This window comes from Capra hircus, chromosome 12 (genome assembly GCF_001704415.2).
Source record: "Capra hircus breed San Clemente chromosome 12, ASM170441v1, whole genome shotgun sequence".
NCBI lineage: Eukaryota > Metazoa > Chordata > Mammalia > Artiodactyla > Bovidae > Capra > Capra hircus.
Window position 1 is genome coordinate 35,616,764 of NC_030819.1, and position 15,320 is coordinate 35,632,083.

At 38.6% G+C, this 15,320-nt stretch overlaps 1 protein-coding gene across 6 annotated transcripts in view; it reads right to left on the reverse strand.

The window, feature by feature from the left end:
* Nucleotides 1-15,320, reverse strand: part of LMO7 (LIM domain 7) — a 221,579-nt gene that overhangs the window by 122,703 nt on the left and 83,556 nt on the right. For all 6 annotated transcript variants that reach the window (XM_013968307.2, XM_013968308.2, XM_005687664.3 and 3 more), the window contains exon 3: nucleotides 8,529-8,598. In XM_013968307.2, the coding sequence (XP_013823761.2) occupies nucleotides 8,529-8,598 (70 nt within the window). The remainder of the gene's footprint in view (nucleotides 1-8,528; nucleotides 8,599-15,320) is intronic.

The window sequence follows — 15,320 nt, forward strand, 5'->3', positions numbered from 1 at the left end:
AGTACCACACTTGAATGAAAATAGTAATTATATTTGTACTTTTTACATTATTTCAACTTGGAAAAGAAACAGAAAAAAAGCTTTTTTTCTCCTGAAAATACTCTGTCTTGAGGTCTCACATTTTGGTCTTATTTGTAGAAGGAGCTCACAAACTCAGAGTCTCACAAGCCTCCTCTCTCCCAATTCTTGGGCTTATTTTACTAAAAATTATTTTAAATGGGATAAATGTAGTAGTCATTGCTTGAGAGTAGTTTTTAGGAAAGTACATGATAAAACCTGGATAGGAATATTTTAATTTTATAGCTGATTCCTCAGGTGAATTTTATATTATACCTGGAAGAGAATAACTAGATGTTTCAATAGTGACTTTGGCATAGACTAAGCTGTACTACTTTGCTGACACCCAGGTACAGGTGAGTGAAGATGAATGAATCAGAACTAATGTTACACAGATATAAGAACAACAACCAGTAATAACCTTACAATAAATGGCGGTAAGAACAGACCCATAGATTTGTCTTATTTCTTAAAATAACCATTATGAAGGCGGGAGAAAATGACACGTCTAATAGCTTAAGCTAGCTGGCATCTTTGCTCCTGTGCTATGGCACTCCGCTCCAGTACTCTTGCCTGGAAAATCCCATGAACGGAGGAGCCTGGAAGGCTGCAGTCCATGGGGTCACTAAGAGTCGGACACGACTGAGCGACTTCACTTTCACTTTTCCCTTTCATGCATTGGAGAAGGAAATGGCAACCCACTCCAGCGTTCTTGCCTGGAGAATCCCAGGGACGGAGGAGCCTGGTGGGCTGCCGTCTATGAGGTCACACAGAATCGGACACGACTGAAGCGACGCAGCAGCAGCAGCAGCAGCAGCAGCAGCAGCAGCAGCAGCAGCAGCAGCAGCAGCAGCAGCAGCAGCAGCTGGCATCTTTGCTCATGTGCTGTATTCTATGGCATTCCTAAACGAGGAGACAATTTTCCCCAGCCTCTATAATCAACCTTACACATTTCTACTCTTCAAGAAACCTGAAAGAATAACCCTTTAGAGCAAAGACGTTCAAACTGAACCCATATTTTTCATGCAAGCCTAGATATACTGAGAATTTCTCTACTAAGTCCACTGATGGACAGAAACATTCAAACAAACAAACGATTCATAGTAAAATTTTCTAGGATACTATTGCTTTCAAAGGGAAACCTCAACTGAAATGGCAAGTGCAAGATCAATTCAATCTACAGTCAGCCAGCAAGCTAGCCCATGTAAAAAGGGTAGAGTTTACTTTCTTGATTCTTTACTTAAGTGATTCTCAACCAGGACAAATTTACCCTATAGGGGTTACTGGCAATGTCAGGAGTCATTTTTAATTGTCATAATTGGGGGGTGGAGGGCACAGTAATGCTGCTCAACATTCTACAATGCACAGGACAGATGTCTACAACAAAGAACTGCCCAGCCCCAAATGTCAATAATGCCGAGGCTGAGAAACCTTGCTTTAGAAAATACTAACAAATCATCAGGGGTCCAAGATGACCAGAAGTCTTATGGTTAATAACTTGCATGATGTTTTCTACACGTATTGTATTTCATGCACACTAATGCAACCCACAGTAAAATATTATTCTGGTTCAATGGCTCTCTTCACCGTCAGAATATCTTGCCTGTTTTTCAGGGTTTTCTTTTGAGGTGGAGTTTTTTAACTCTCAAAGTTTTTGTTTTGAGTTTCATTGATTTGAACACACCCACATTTAACACCAGCTAACTTTTTGGAAGGCTGAAACTCTGGGGTTAGAATTCTTAGCATGGCTTTGTAAAGAACAAAGAGAATTTAAATGATAGGGGGAAATTTATTTCTTTACAAAACTCAGTCAAGCAAGAAAAGCCGTTATCTCTAGAAGATGTATGAGACTATAATTACTGCCTTCCTCAAGAAAAAAAAAATAATCATCTAATCACATGACTGTTTTAAGCAAAGCAGTCGATATATTTCTAAATCATCTTAACATCTCCCTCTGCTGTCATTACTCAGGAAATATTCCATGTGTTCTGCACAGGTCCATCTGCCATGAACGAATCCACTGCCTGAGCTTCATAGCTAAATACATATGGCAGTGGACATGGAACGGATAAAAGCCACAGCTGAAGAAAGGAGAGTAAAAAAGAAGTCATGGAAAGAGGGGGCTTGAATACTACACTCACACAGCTTAACAAACCCTTACATAGAAATTGTGTAATTATTTCTGTATTTGACTTAACTTGGTATCTACCCCACACAAATCTCATTTATAGAAATCACCTCAACCCATACACCTGAACTGAAAAAAAACAAAGGAAATGAATACTCTTGACCACAGCCTAGTTAGCCGAGACCACTCTCTCACTCAAGGAACTCATCCACCAGTCGGCCACTAACCCATGATATCTGTAGCCAGGAAAGAAAAGGTAATTGTAGACTCACAGATCTCAAAATAAAACTTAAGGTTACCAACGGCAAAGTGTGAGGGGAAGGGATAAATTATGAGACTGAGCAACATACAACACTATTATGTACCAGAAAATGAATAAGGACCTACTGTATAGCGGAGGGAGCTCCACTCAATACTCTGTAGAAACCTATAATGGGAAAAGAGTATAACTGGGTCACTTTGCTCTACACTGAAACGAATCAACGGTGTACGTCTACTCTGCTCCAATGAAAAGAAAACAAAAGGTAATCTGATCCATTCAGACTCTTCTCTTAGGAAATGCAACTAAGGGATGCCATTTGCTGTCAGAAAAGGGACAGAAAAAAGTAATCATGTGGAATGCAGCTGCCGTGGTTATGCCTGAGCACTAGATTAATAAGAGTCCTTTGGAAAATCCTTAAAATTAAACACTCTTCATCTCACTTAGCTTGAAAGCATCTCTGCTCTTAGTTACTAAAAGAAACATTAGCTACATATAAAACTGGTGAATCTGATTAAAGTCTTGGGATGTATCAGTGTGAAATCCTGGTTTCAATATTATACCACTTATACAAGATGTCACCATGGGGGAAACGGGGTGAAAGGCACAGAGGACTTTCCTATACTGCTTTTCTGGCAACTTCCTTTGAATTTCAAATTTTAAAAAAAAAATCTCAAAATTTGTTTAAAAAAGCAAGTTTTGACTAAAACATTTATCTATCTGTATTAGTTTCCTAAGGCTGTCATAACGAACTACCACAAACCAAGTGACTTAAAAAAAGAGATTTACTATCTCACAGTTCTGGAGACTGCTGCTAAGTCGCTTCAGTCATGTCTGACTCTGTGCAACCCCATAGACGGTGGCCCACCAGGCTCCCTCCTCCCTGAGATTCTCCAGGCAAGAACACTGGAGTGGGTTGCCATTTCCTTCTCCAATGCATGAAAGTGAAAAGTGAAGTGAAGTCGCTCAGTCGTGTCCGACTCTTCGCAGTCCCAGGGACTGCAGCCTACCAGGCTCCTCCGTCCATGGGATTTTCCAGGCAAGAGTACTGGAGTGGGGTGCCATTGCCTTCTCGGGTTCTGGAGACTAGAAGTGGAAAATCGAGGTATTCACAGACATGATCCCATGAAACCTGTAGGAGAATCCTTCCTTGCCTCCTGCAGTTTCTGGCGGTTTGCTGGCAATATCTGCTCCTCCTTCACTCCAATCCTCAGTTGCCACACGGCTTTCTTCCTGTATGTATCTGCCTACATAAGGTCATCTTCATATAAGGATGCCAGTCATATTAGGTTAGGGTAATGCCTACCCTGATACACTATGACCTCTGTCCCTATACTCCACGTAACAACTCTATTCTCAAATCAGGTCACATTCTGAGGTACTGCAGCTTAGGACTTCAATATATAAACATACCACAGAGATATTGCGGGTCAGGTTCCTGACCACCACAATAAAGCAACTCATATGAATTGTTTTCTTTCCCAGTGCATATAAAAGTTATGTTTATGTAGTCTATTGTAGCCTATTAAGTGTGCAATAGCAATACGTCTAATAAAACAGCCTACATACCTTAATTAACAAGTGTCATATCGCTAAAGCTTGCTACCCATTATTTGAGCCTTCAGAGTCACAGAAGTAACATCAGAGATCACAGGTCACAGATCACCAGAACAAATATAATAATAGTAACAAAAAAGTTTGAAATACTGCAAGAATTACCCAAACATGACCTAGAAACATGGAGTGAACAAATGCTGTTTAAAAACGGTGCTGATAAAACTTGTACTATTCAGGGTGGCCATAAACCTTCAATTTGTTTAAAAAAAAAAAAAACAAAACTGCAGTATCTGCCAAGTGCACTAAAGCAAAGCACAGTAAAATGAAGTATCCCTGTAATGGGCCTTTCTTTGGAGGACACAATTCAACCTATAACACTATTCCATCAAAGACCTAATTCTAGGGACTTCCTTGATGGTCCAGTGGTTAAGAAACCACCTTGCAATGCAAGGAACATGGGCTCGATACCCGGTCGGGGAACAAAGTCCCCACATGCACGGAGCAACTAAGCCTGCATGCCACAAGCACCGAGCCCGTGTGCCCTGGAGCCCATGCACCACAACTAGCGTGTCCAGGCACCGTAACAGAAGATCCCACGTGACACGACAAAGATCCCACACGATGCAACTGAGACCTGTTGCAGCCAGATACATTGTTTTTGAGAAAGACCTAATTCTAGAGCCTATTACTTCTCACAATGGATATCTTGTTCATTCACTCATTCAAAAGAATTGTTGATCTGCTGTATGTACTAAAATTACTAGTATGTAGACTCTGGCTCAAATTTTATACCCTTCTTCTATAAGTGTCCAAAACTAAGGCTTCTGACATACTATTTTTGAGGAATTATTAGAGGTCAAGCCTCCTAGTCCAAACACAGCTGCTCATAGGTGTTTAGCAAATGTCACTCTACTATAATTCTCTGCAGCATATTCATTACCTGGTGCTTCCTTGCTCATTTGTTAACTCATTTGCCCAATCCCAACTCCCACACCGGAACATAAGCTCTTTGGGGGTAATGTCTTTGTGTTTGTTTCTCCCATATATCCCTATGAAAGTGAAAGTTGCTCAGCTGTGTCCAACTCTTTGCAACCCCATAGACTATACAGTCCATGGAATTCTCCGGGCCAGAACACTGGAGTGGTAGCCGTTCTATTCTCCAGAGGAGCTTCCCAACCCAGGGATTGAACCCAGGTCTCCCGCTTTGCAGGTGGATTCTTTGCCAGCTGAGCTACCAGGGAAGCCAATATATATCCCTATACACTAGAAAAATTCTTACCTAATAAGCACCCAAGTATTTACTAAAAGAATGAATGTGATACTAAAGAACATTCACAGACCAGACTATCTATATATCATCCCTTCCCATCCTCATAACAACCCTAGTAGGTAGATGCAGGGACTCTAATTCACACTTGAAATTAAGGCTTTAAGAAGCTGTGATAGGAAAAAAGCATCCTGACACATAAGCATGAGAAAGAGTTAAATGATGCATGATAATGACTTCAAACCAAATGCGCTTTTAGCTCAGTTCTATGGCTCTGGTCACTCTTCATGCTCCTAAACCCAATTAAAAATACTCAGTGTCCTGTAGTTATGAAATTACTCTATTAAGTGTACCAGAAATACATTTTGCTTTAGTTCCTAGAGATAAAATCCAAAGTAGATAGAATTTCTCATACTTGAAATAGAAATACTTGGCGAGATCTTCAGATTTAAATGTAAAATACATTTCATCTAACCATAGACTCAGAAGACGGAATAAAACTTCTAGTGGCCAACCATAATAAACCACCACCGCAATTCAAGTGTTCCAAATATTTGAGGTGTTTGGAATCAAAGGTTAATTTTATTGAAAATGCATGTAATTGATCCAAGAAATGACAATTTAAAAATCTAAGCATTAAACCATCTGAGAATAACGCAAACCATCTGAAAAGAAAGAGTACTTTCAATACAATTCACACTTTAAATTTTCATAGAAGTTATTTCATAAAAGTTATTTCCATATAAAACATTTTATTAAACAATCTTTCTTTCTGGAAAGACTTCAGAAATCAAAGCTCTTTTTTCCCTTAAATAACATCTCTGACTTGCTATATTACTAGAAGTAATTCATGCATATATGTATATTGCAATATATGCATATATATTACAGTATTATATCAAACTTGAAGCCAATAAAAATACCCTATCAATTGCCTAGTCATGACAGAAGTGGAATAGCTACAACTTGGTAAGAAGAAAGGAATTAATATTTAGCCCAACTGCTCTGGGAACTTTACATATAGACAGCTGACACTTGAACAACCCAGGTTTGAACAGCAGAGGTCCACTTACACCTGGATTTTTCCAGTATATTAGAAAATTGTTTCGAGATTTGTGACAATTTGAAAAAACTCAGACAAACCATGTAGCCTACAAATATCAAAAGAAAAAGAGAAAAGCATACCAAGAGTGCGTAAAGTATACATAGACACTTACATAGGCATAAGGTGAGTGGTACTTAACATAAAATTATGTGTTAGTTTTCTTACTGTTTTATAACTTTGCTTTCAAGGAATTACATTACAGTACAATATGGCACGCTCTCTCTCTCTCTCTCATGACTGGAGAAACTGCATATCAGACTATCACAAGTAAGTGGATTTTTTAATGTAACAATGTTTCTAATACTATATCATGAATATGACTGTAATACTGTATGTCATAAAAATTGTATAATGATTTATTCACTAGTGTTTAGGCTTGGCAACTGTAAAGCAATCGTAGTGCTATTTTTTGTTATCAATGCATGAATGTGAAAGGGTTAAATCTCTCAGCTGTGTCCCACTCTTTTCAATCCCACAGACTGTAGCCCATCAGACTCCTCTGTCCATGGGGTTTTCCAGGCAAGAATACTGGAGTGGGCTGCCATTTCCTTCTCCAGGGGATCTTCCCAACCCAGGGATTAACCCAGGTCTCCTGCATTGCTGGCAGATTCTTTACCGAGCCACCAGGGAAACCCAATGCATGACTACATCTAAATAAATATCTTTTTCACATTACCTTCTGAATTTGATGTCTAGCATTAGTAATATGCATACTATCCATGGTGGTTTGTATCATGTGAGATAATATTGATGTACATACTGATAGACAGATGATCCATCTTGTAAATGGATGATGTAAACTTATAGTATCGATAAATACAGTACAAAACTATAAATGTATTTTTCTCCTCCTTATGATTTTAACATTTTTTTTCTAACTTCCTTTATTGTAAGAATATAGTGTATAATACATATAACACAAAAAATATTTGCTAATCAACTATTTGTGTTATCAGTAAGGCTTCTGGTCAATAGTAAGCTATTAGCAGTTAAATTTTGGCAGAGTAAAGTTCCATGCAGATTTTCAGCTGCATGGGGTGTCAGCATTCCTAACCCTTGAATTGCTCAAGGTCAACTGCATCCTATATTTCAAAAGAAAATGGTAATATTGTGATTTTTTTCAAAGAAAAGAACTGTACAACTCTTCTTTCTTTCTCTCCTAGACAGATATTTTCTGCCATCAACTTATTCCTATCAAAATTCTGATGAGACCCTCAAGCCAAGTGCAAACCCAGACATTTTAGTACTGCTACCTTTAATCTATAATGCCTTTAACATCTGCAAATACATCGACGGCAAAACAGAAGGTTCCTGAATGTATTATAAAGAAACTTGACTACTCCAAAGATAACATATATATTATTTACTTCCAGTTAATAGCGGTCTTAAACTTCAGTGTTTTGTAAAATTATTTTTTTTTAACCAGACTCCTATCATTAGCCTTGATTCTTTGGGATTACTAACATTTTGAAAAATATCCCTCATCTGTCATTACAAATTATTTATCTCCAGAGATATAGGCCACCTTACTATTGATCTCTCAAGGGTCTTGATCCAGTAGAGAATTCATACACAAAATTCTGAATTTAAAGCTAGAAGGAATCTAGAGAATCATGAATAGTTATCTTATGGAAAATATTACTGACGCGAAGCAGAAGACGGTGACTCACCCAACACCACACAGGATGTTGGTAGGAAACCAAAAGAGTGGATAGGTCCAAATACCCTCGAAGACCTGTGTGCCAAGTGAGGGCAATGCCTAAGCACAAAACCCCTGAAATGTAACAATGCATCAGTTTTGGACAGTTTCCATAAACTATGGTCACCTAGCAACCAATGTATGGAAGCTGATATTTAAAAAGAACACGATCCTCAACAAATGCAATCTGTGGAACAAATGGGCCAAGAAAGAGAACATAGGAAGTCCAAGGGCACAAAACGTAAAACAAAGAAAAAACTAAATAAATAAAATAAAAGCTTCACAGGAAGAACAGAAACAGAAGAGAAACTAAAGCTATAAGGAGATCACGAAAAATACTTTTCTTGAGCAAAAGACTCCAAATGTGATTTCAATGATAATTCCAGAAAAGAGAATCTGTTTATGCCCATATTTTTACAGAGACAAATCTAGTTTTGAAGAAAATGTACTACTTACCAAGCCTGCTATAGGTGTGGACAGTCTGTTGATCTTCTTAATGACCCCAGGTTTCAGCTTATTAATCAAACTGGAAGTAAATAAAGAAACAACACATGTGGTTACAAGAAAGCCAACGTTAGTTTCATGTTCTTTACAACATTTTCAAAAAACATACATGTCACTCATCCATTTCCAATATTTTCTTCAGGCCCAAGAAAAAACAACCAACCAAGAAAATACACCAAGAAACAAAAACCAGCACTGTCAACAACAGTGAATAGGTCTCTGCTGCTAAGTCACTTCATTTGCGTCCGACTCTGTGCGACCCCATAGACGGTAGCCCACCAGGCTCCCCCGTCCGTGGGATTCTCCAGGCAAGAACACTGAGTGGGTTGCCATTTCCTTCTCCAATGCATGAAAGTGAAAAGTGAAAGTGAAGTTGCTCAGTCGTGTCTGACTCTTCGCAACCCCATGGACGCAGCCTACCAGGCTGAGCATATAAACACACTTCTGCATTGAAGGACATGTCCTTAACAATAGCTCCAAATTTGTTGAAGAAAGGCAATCTTTGATTCTGTTTCAACAGTTTATGAATCCCTTCAATTATAGCTTAGTTCTCTTCAACCTAAGAATACCTTTTTCTATTAATCATTTGTACTGATTTTTTTCCTCAAACTTATCCATGTTTTAAAAGGTAGCTACACATGCATCCATTTTCCCCCAAACTACCCTTCCATCCAGGCCATCAGATAACATTGGGACAGATGGATATGTGTGCATATAAGGCTGGGTCCCTTTGTTGTTCACCTGAAATTGTCACATTGCTAATTGGCTCTACCTCAATACAAAACACCAACTTTAAAAAGCGGGGGGGCGGGGGGAGGAAGTTGCTGAAAGTAAATGGAAGCTACCAGTCGATATCTAAATAAAGGAGAAATTTCAACCCCAAATGGGCATATTCACTAATATCTTAAAATATAATTGCCTGCTTAATTATATATTTTATTTAAAATACAGTTGCTGTATAATTTTTACATAGGAAAATTCACAGGAATTTCCCATACAGAGCTCAATTTCAACTGCTAATTATGATACTGATGAACAAATTCAGTTGTTATCTGTTTCCAAAACACTAATGAAACATTAAGAAGTCAAAATATATTATGTTGCTTTCATCACTGCCAATTCTGTACGGTGTTTTCATATCTGAGCCTGATAATTACAGTTTATAGGTATTTTGTTAAGCTATATTTCACATATATTTTTCTTGAGTATATGCTGTCTCTAATGAAAGAATATTCTAGAACATAATATTAATATTTTTATTATTAAAAATAAATTTAAAAAATAACTAGATAAAAAGTAGCTTAAAAACCATGTCTGGGATTTTTTGTTTGTTTTGCCAGATTTAAAGGGTGCAATGGAATTCATTCAAGCAAACAACCAACTAGCAGTCACTGCTAACTCATTCAAGGCTGATGCTGCTGTTGCTGTTAAATCGCTTCAGTCGTATCCAACTCTGTGAGACCCCACAGACGACAGCCCACTAGGCTCCTCTGTCCCTGGGATTCTCCAGGCAAGAACACTGCAGTGGGTTGCCATTTCCTTCTCCAATGCATGAAAGTGAAAAGTGAAAGGGAAGTCGCTCAGTCATGCCCGACTCTTAGTGACCCCATGGACTGCAGCCTACCAGGCTCCTCCATCAATGGGATTTTCCAGGCAAGAGTGCTAGAGTGGGGTGCCATTGCCTTCTCCTATGATTGCTTTATTATCACCACAGAATGACTGGGTAAAAATTGAATGCATCAGAATGCACCCAAATAGGATAACAGTTACCTCAGAATCTAACATTGAAAAGGTTTCTGCTGCTGTTACAGAATCTGCAAAGATATCTGTAAGTCTCTAGATTCTGAAACATTTTTAGAACTCAGCTTTGACACCTGAAATTTAAGAGTACAATTTTGGGTTCTAAATCTAGATTTTTGTGACTTCTATTTTTTTGTTGCAGTGCCCTGATAACACTGTCAAGCCATGTAGAAATTTAGTACTATAATAGTGCTTTTCTACTATGGTTAGCCTGTTTAATCAATCATTAATCATTGCCAAGAAACTATAATTTGAAACAGTGATTTTTCTATTCAATAATGCTGCCACCCAAAAAAACAAAATTCTTTATTCTGTAACAAAGCTCCAAAATGAAAGCAAATATAGGAGAAAGAATCAAACATCCTGCATTTACTGGTCTCCCCTTCACAATGGGCAACAGAAAAAAAAAAAAATCTGACACTTGTGGAATGTCACTCCTTCAACATTCCAGAGATTTATATATACACTTGAGTGTGCTAAAAATAAAAAAAAGACAAAAGTCTCAATTTAATGACCTTCAGAATGTTGTTTGACAGGATTCAAAATTACAAAACAGTGGCTTATGAAGACTTAGGCTGGTGAACAAAAGCTGTTTTTCTGTTTTCATACTTTCTTCACACAGAGATCTTTAGACAACTTAACACAGATGACAGAACCACCCTTCGACTACAAGCATTTCCTAGAACTGTTCCTCTCTGACTCCTCATTTCTTATCTGTGCACTGAAAACCATGTAAGAAGGAAGGCTTTCTCCCTTCACGGTCACAGTATTTTCCTTTAATCACTAGCTGAAAAGCTAGAAAAGAATTGAGCAAGTTTATAAGAAATGACAACTCCAATTTAATTCTTGTAGTTGCTCCCTACGAAGCAAGTATTTCTTGAATTCTATGACTGGTGGCTTTTTGCAATGCACAGTACTAACACTGAAACATCACTTAACAGAAACACAATTCTAGCATAGTGTCAATCAAGAAAGCCACAGTAGTTGTTGATGGCTGGTTTGGCACTGACTATCATACAGGAACTTGACTCTTAAAATGCAATCTTTCTGAGATATAAAAAGTTAGACACCAATATGAGCTGGGGCAACTTATAAAATGTCAAGGAAGTCTGACATCAGTTGTCCTTATTAAAGGAACAGAATCATAACTTCCTCCTCCACCCATTTGAGTCACTGGTGACATTGGCCAGAATAGTCAATTTACCTGTTTACGTCACTTACCATTTTTGTATTACTGTGTTAGTAATATCAAGAGAATTTTTTAAGACAGTTTCTAGAATGGATGATAACACAGCCTATTCTCAGTTAAGCCAATGGAAGGAAGAAAGGAACAGAAGTCAAGGAAAACAGCACAGATAAATGATGTCACCCAATAATGAGTTAATGGACTCCTCCCTCAGCAAGTTTCAGAGCTATTACTCAGCAATAACATACACCCAGTGGATTGGCGTCTTCCATTCCTGAGCATCCACATATGTGTACAAACACAGACGAAACCACAAGGAGAAACACCACTCTGGATAATCTGCAAACTACCCTCTAAAATATGGTGTCACTAGAGGAAATGCGGTTTTACTTTGTCAACTGTTAAAATGTTAAGTGTCAGTTCTAAGCACTAGAGTATGGAGATAATTCTCATACAGTTTCGGTAAAAAGCAAACATCCAATCTGATTACGAATTGTTTGCAATTATTTTCCTATACAACTAAAGGAAGACCTTCTAGGACATTTCTTCTGGGGTGAAAAATAGGCTTCATGAAATTTAAACTTCTGTGAAATTTAAGTCTATCTAAATGAATAGGGAGGGCATAGTCTTATAATCAAATAAAACACACATGCCATACGAGAGGATACTACTCTCTTTCACAGATAGAACTTCTTTGCGTTAACAGTGTTAGTTGCTCAGTCATGTCTGACTCTTTGTGACCTGATGGATTGGAGCCCACCAGGCTCCTTTGCCCATGGAATTCTCCAGGCAAGAATACTGGAGTGGGTAGCCATTCCCTTTTCCAGGGGATCTTCCCGACCCAGGGAAAGAACCTGGGTCTCCTGCATTGGAAGCAGATTCTTTATTGACTGAGACACCAGGGAAGCCCCTTTGCGTAATAAGCATTCTTTAATTATACATGTGGAATTCCTAAGGTCAACACTGACTTCAGGTCACTGGCTCTATTCAGGAACCAAATAACATGCTAACCTTCAAGCTACCTCTGCGCACAAGGAACAACAAGCAGTCAAGGGATCACTTTATTTGCCTGCACCCCTCTTATCCCACCCCTCTAATCCTATGTAGAATCACACCACAACTCCCCAAGCTTTCATCAAGCCATGGCATAAATATGGCCATGTGTTTTGCTAGCATCCCACAGATTTGCTCTTTTCGGAAGATGAAAATCAGAACACCTAGAGGTAAAACCAGGAAACACCTATTCACTTTCTATCTCCCAAGACAGAACACTCCCACAAGAAGGCGTGACTCAGCTCTTTCCTCTAGTTTTAGCTACTGCCTTTCCTCCTCCTCCCCAAATGTACCGCTCCCCCCCTCCAAAGGAGCTGACTTACAGATGTGAAGAAGCTGCCTCTGTTCAGAAACTTTGCCACCAGTGAATGTGGCCTGACTTTAAATATAAAAGTCATAGGTGACACTCCCAAGAAAACTGCAAATAGAGCTCAACTTGGCGTCTGGTTCAGTTATTAAAGGCTTTCAGGAGAACTAGAACGTGATGCCCTGTCTCTTGGACTCCAGGAACTAGTTCCAAATGCCAAACCTCATTTCCCTTTTATTGGAAAGCTCTTGGGCAGAGGTAGAAAATTGAGAGGCATCTTGTGACTTCCTATTTCCAAAGATTTTTCCAAATGTATTAGAAAGACTGACATCAAAGAGCATATCAATGCAATGAGGATGAACTTAACCTTTAAGTATTTGGTTAGTTGTTCACACATACATATTTCTAACCTTTCTGTTGGCTACATTTTCTAAATATATATCCCCATATGAGTCAAACTTTTCCTATCAGTATGCAAAATATTTGTTTAAAAGATATGATTAAAATATTACATATTTCTTGACAAATTAAGGAGCAATGCCTTGTTTTATGTGTTACGCATCACTTAATCATTTGCCTAGGTTTCTTCTAGATGCAGACTGTGCTCAACAAACAAGTGTCAACTATAAGACAGAGCAACCAAGCAGTGAAGCTGCTAAGAGGACATAAAGATGTCCTCTCATTCCCAACACATCTCCTAGGACTTGTCAAGGGACCTGGCATCATCAAATATTTTATAAATCCACAGTCTAAATTCAAACACAGAAATTTTTCTGTGAATGATTCAAAACTTCTATCTTCTTTGTAGAAATGAACTTGGAAAAACTTTTTTTAGTTTCACTCAAATGCTAAAACTGATTTTGTGCTTATTCCAAAGAGGACACCTCGCTTTATTATTTTCTTCTGTTGCCAGATGAGTTATTCCGCATTGTTCTCTCCCAATTGTCAAATGCTGTTCAAGAGCATAAGCTACCAGTTATATATTAATTTAGAGTGGCTACCTTGAGTAAATTTCTTACCAAGATTTTTAATTAATTATCTCCAGCTAAATTCAAAAACTGTAATGTTTTGAAAATAAAAACCACCTTGAGGAGTAATCACACATTCGTGGCAAAGTGTATGCAATTTAACATTTTTAAGTTAAAAGGCATTCAATACAAAATTCTATGATCACTTTAGTATTTTCAAAGACTGGTAGTAAAGTTAATTTACTACCAGTAACTATTAAGCAACTTTAATTTCTAGAATTCCTGTGGTAGTAATTTTGAAAACTGCTGAGTCAGGATAGAGTACAAATAAATGGTTAACAATACATGCTAAGATGGCAAAGTGCATGGAGCAGCAAGAAGTGAGTACCAATGCAACTGATAATCATCATTTCAGGGTGACAGGACTTTCTTTTCAGCCTCACTGTGATGCCTGAAGCATCCTCAAGTGAGTCTGGCAAAGCTTGAGCGTTCTGAGGGCAGAGTCCTCTTATTTTTGGCAAACTCAACAGAGCACTAATGGATCTCACTGAGTGACGGACATTTGCCAATATCACAGTGATAGCAACAGGTGTCTAGAAGGAGGACTCTGGGTTCCCGTACTGGTTTTGTATTAAGTAACACCACAAATTCTGCTCATCCCTTTATGTCAATCAGGATTCTCATAGTCAAACTTAGGTTCCTTCCAGTGTTTGCCTCTGTGAAAATGCCTGGATGTGTGTCTGTATGCATATCTTTCTCCATGCTGCTTATCGTTCCTCACATTCTATTTTGAGATGAAATCATCAGTGTCAAGCTCTTGGTATTGTCTGTGTGTGTGCTTAGTCACTCAGCTGTGTCTGACTCATTGTGACCCCATGAACTGCAGCCCACCAGGCTCCTCTGTCCATGAGGATTCTTCAGCCAAGAATGCTGGAGTGGGTTGCCATGCCCTGCTCCAGGGGATCTTCTGAACCCAGGGATCAAACCCAGGTCTCCCGCATTACAAGCGGATTCTTTACTGTCTGAGCCACCACAGAAGCCACCAGGAATGGTCTAGAAAGGAATCTCGTAATATGAACCAATTTACTTTGGCATCAGCAGGCGGCACTCCTGTGCCCACCCCATGGCATGAAGGAACAGTCACACAGTTTCCCGGTGCCTGTCGGCGGCTCACTGCATCATCTCTCCAAATGCTGTGGCTTTTATAAGCAGTGCTTGTCAGGGATGGAAAAAGTTGTACCAATGTTTTATGCACCACGTTTTAGATACTGAAGCTCTTTTTAATATCTTCCACTATGAAGAGTCTTTATGAATATCTTCTTCCCCATGCCCACCAACAGTATACAAGGGTTTCTCAAATCACAGAGTTTACCATTACATTTTCAACACATAAAATGAAAGTCTCACGCACTTCTCTAAACAATAAACCA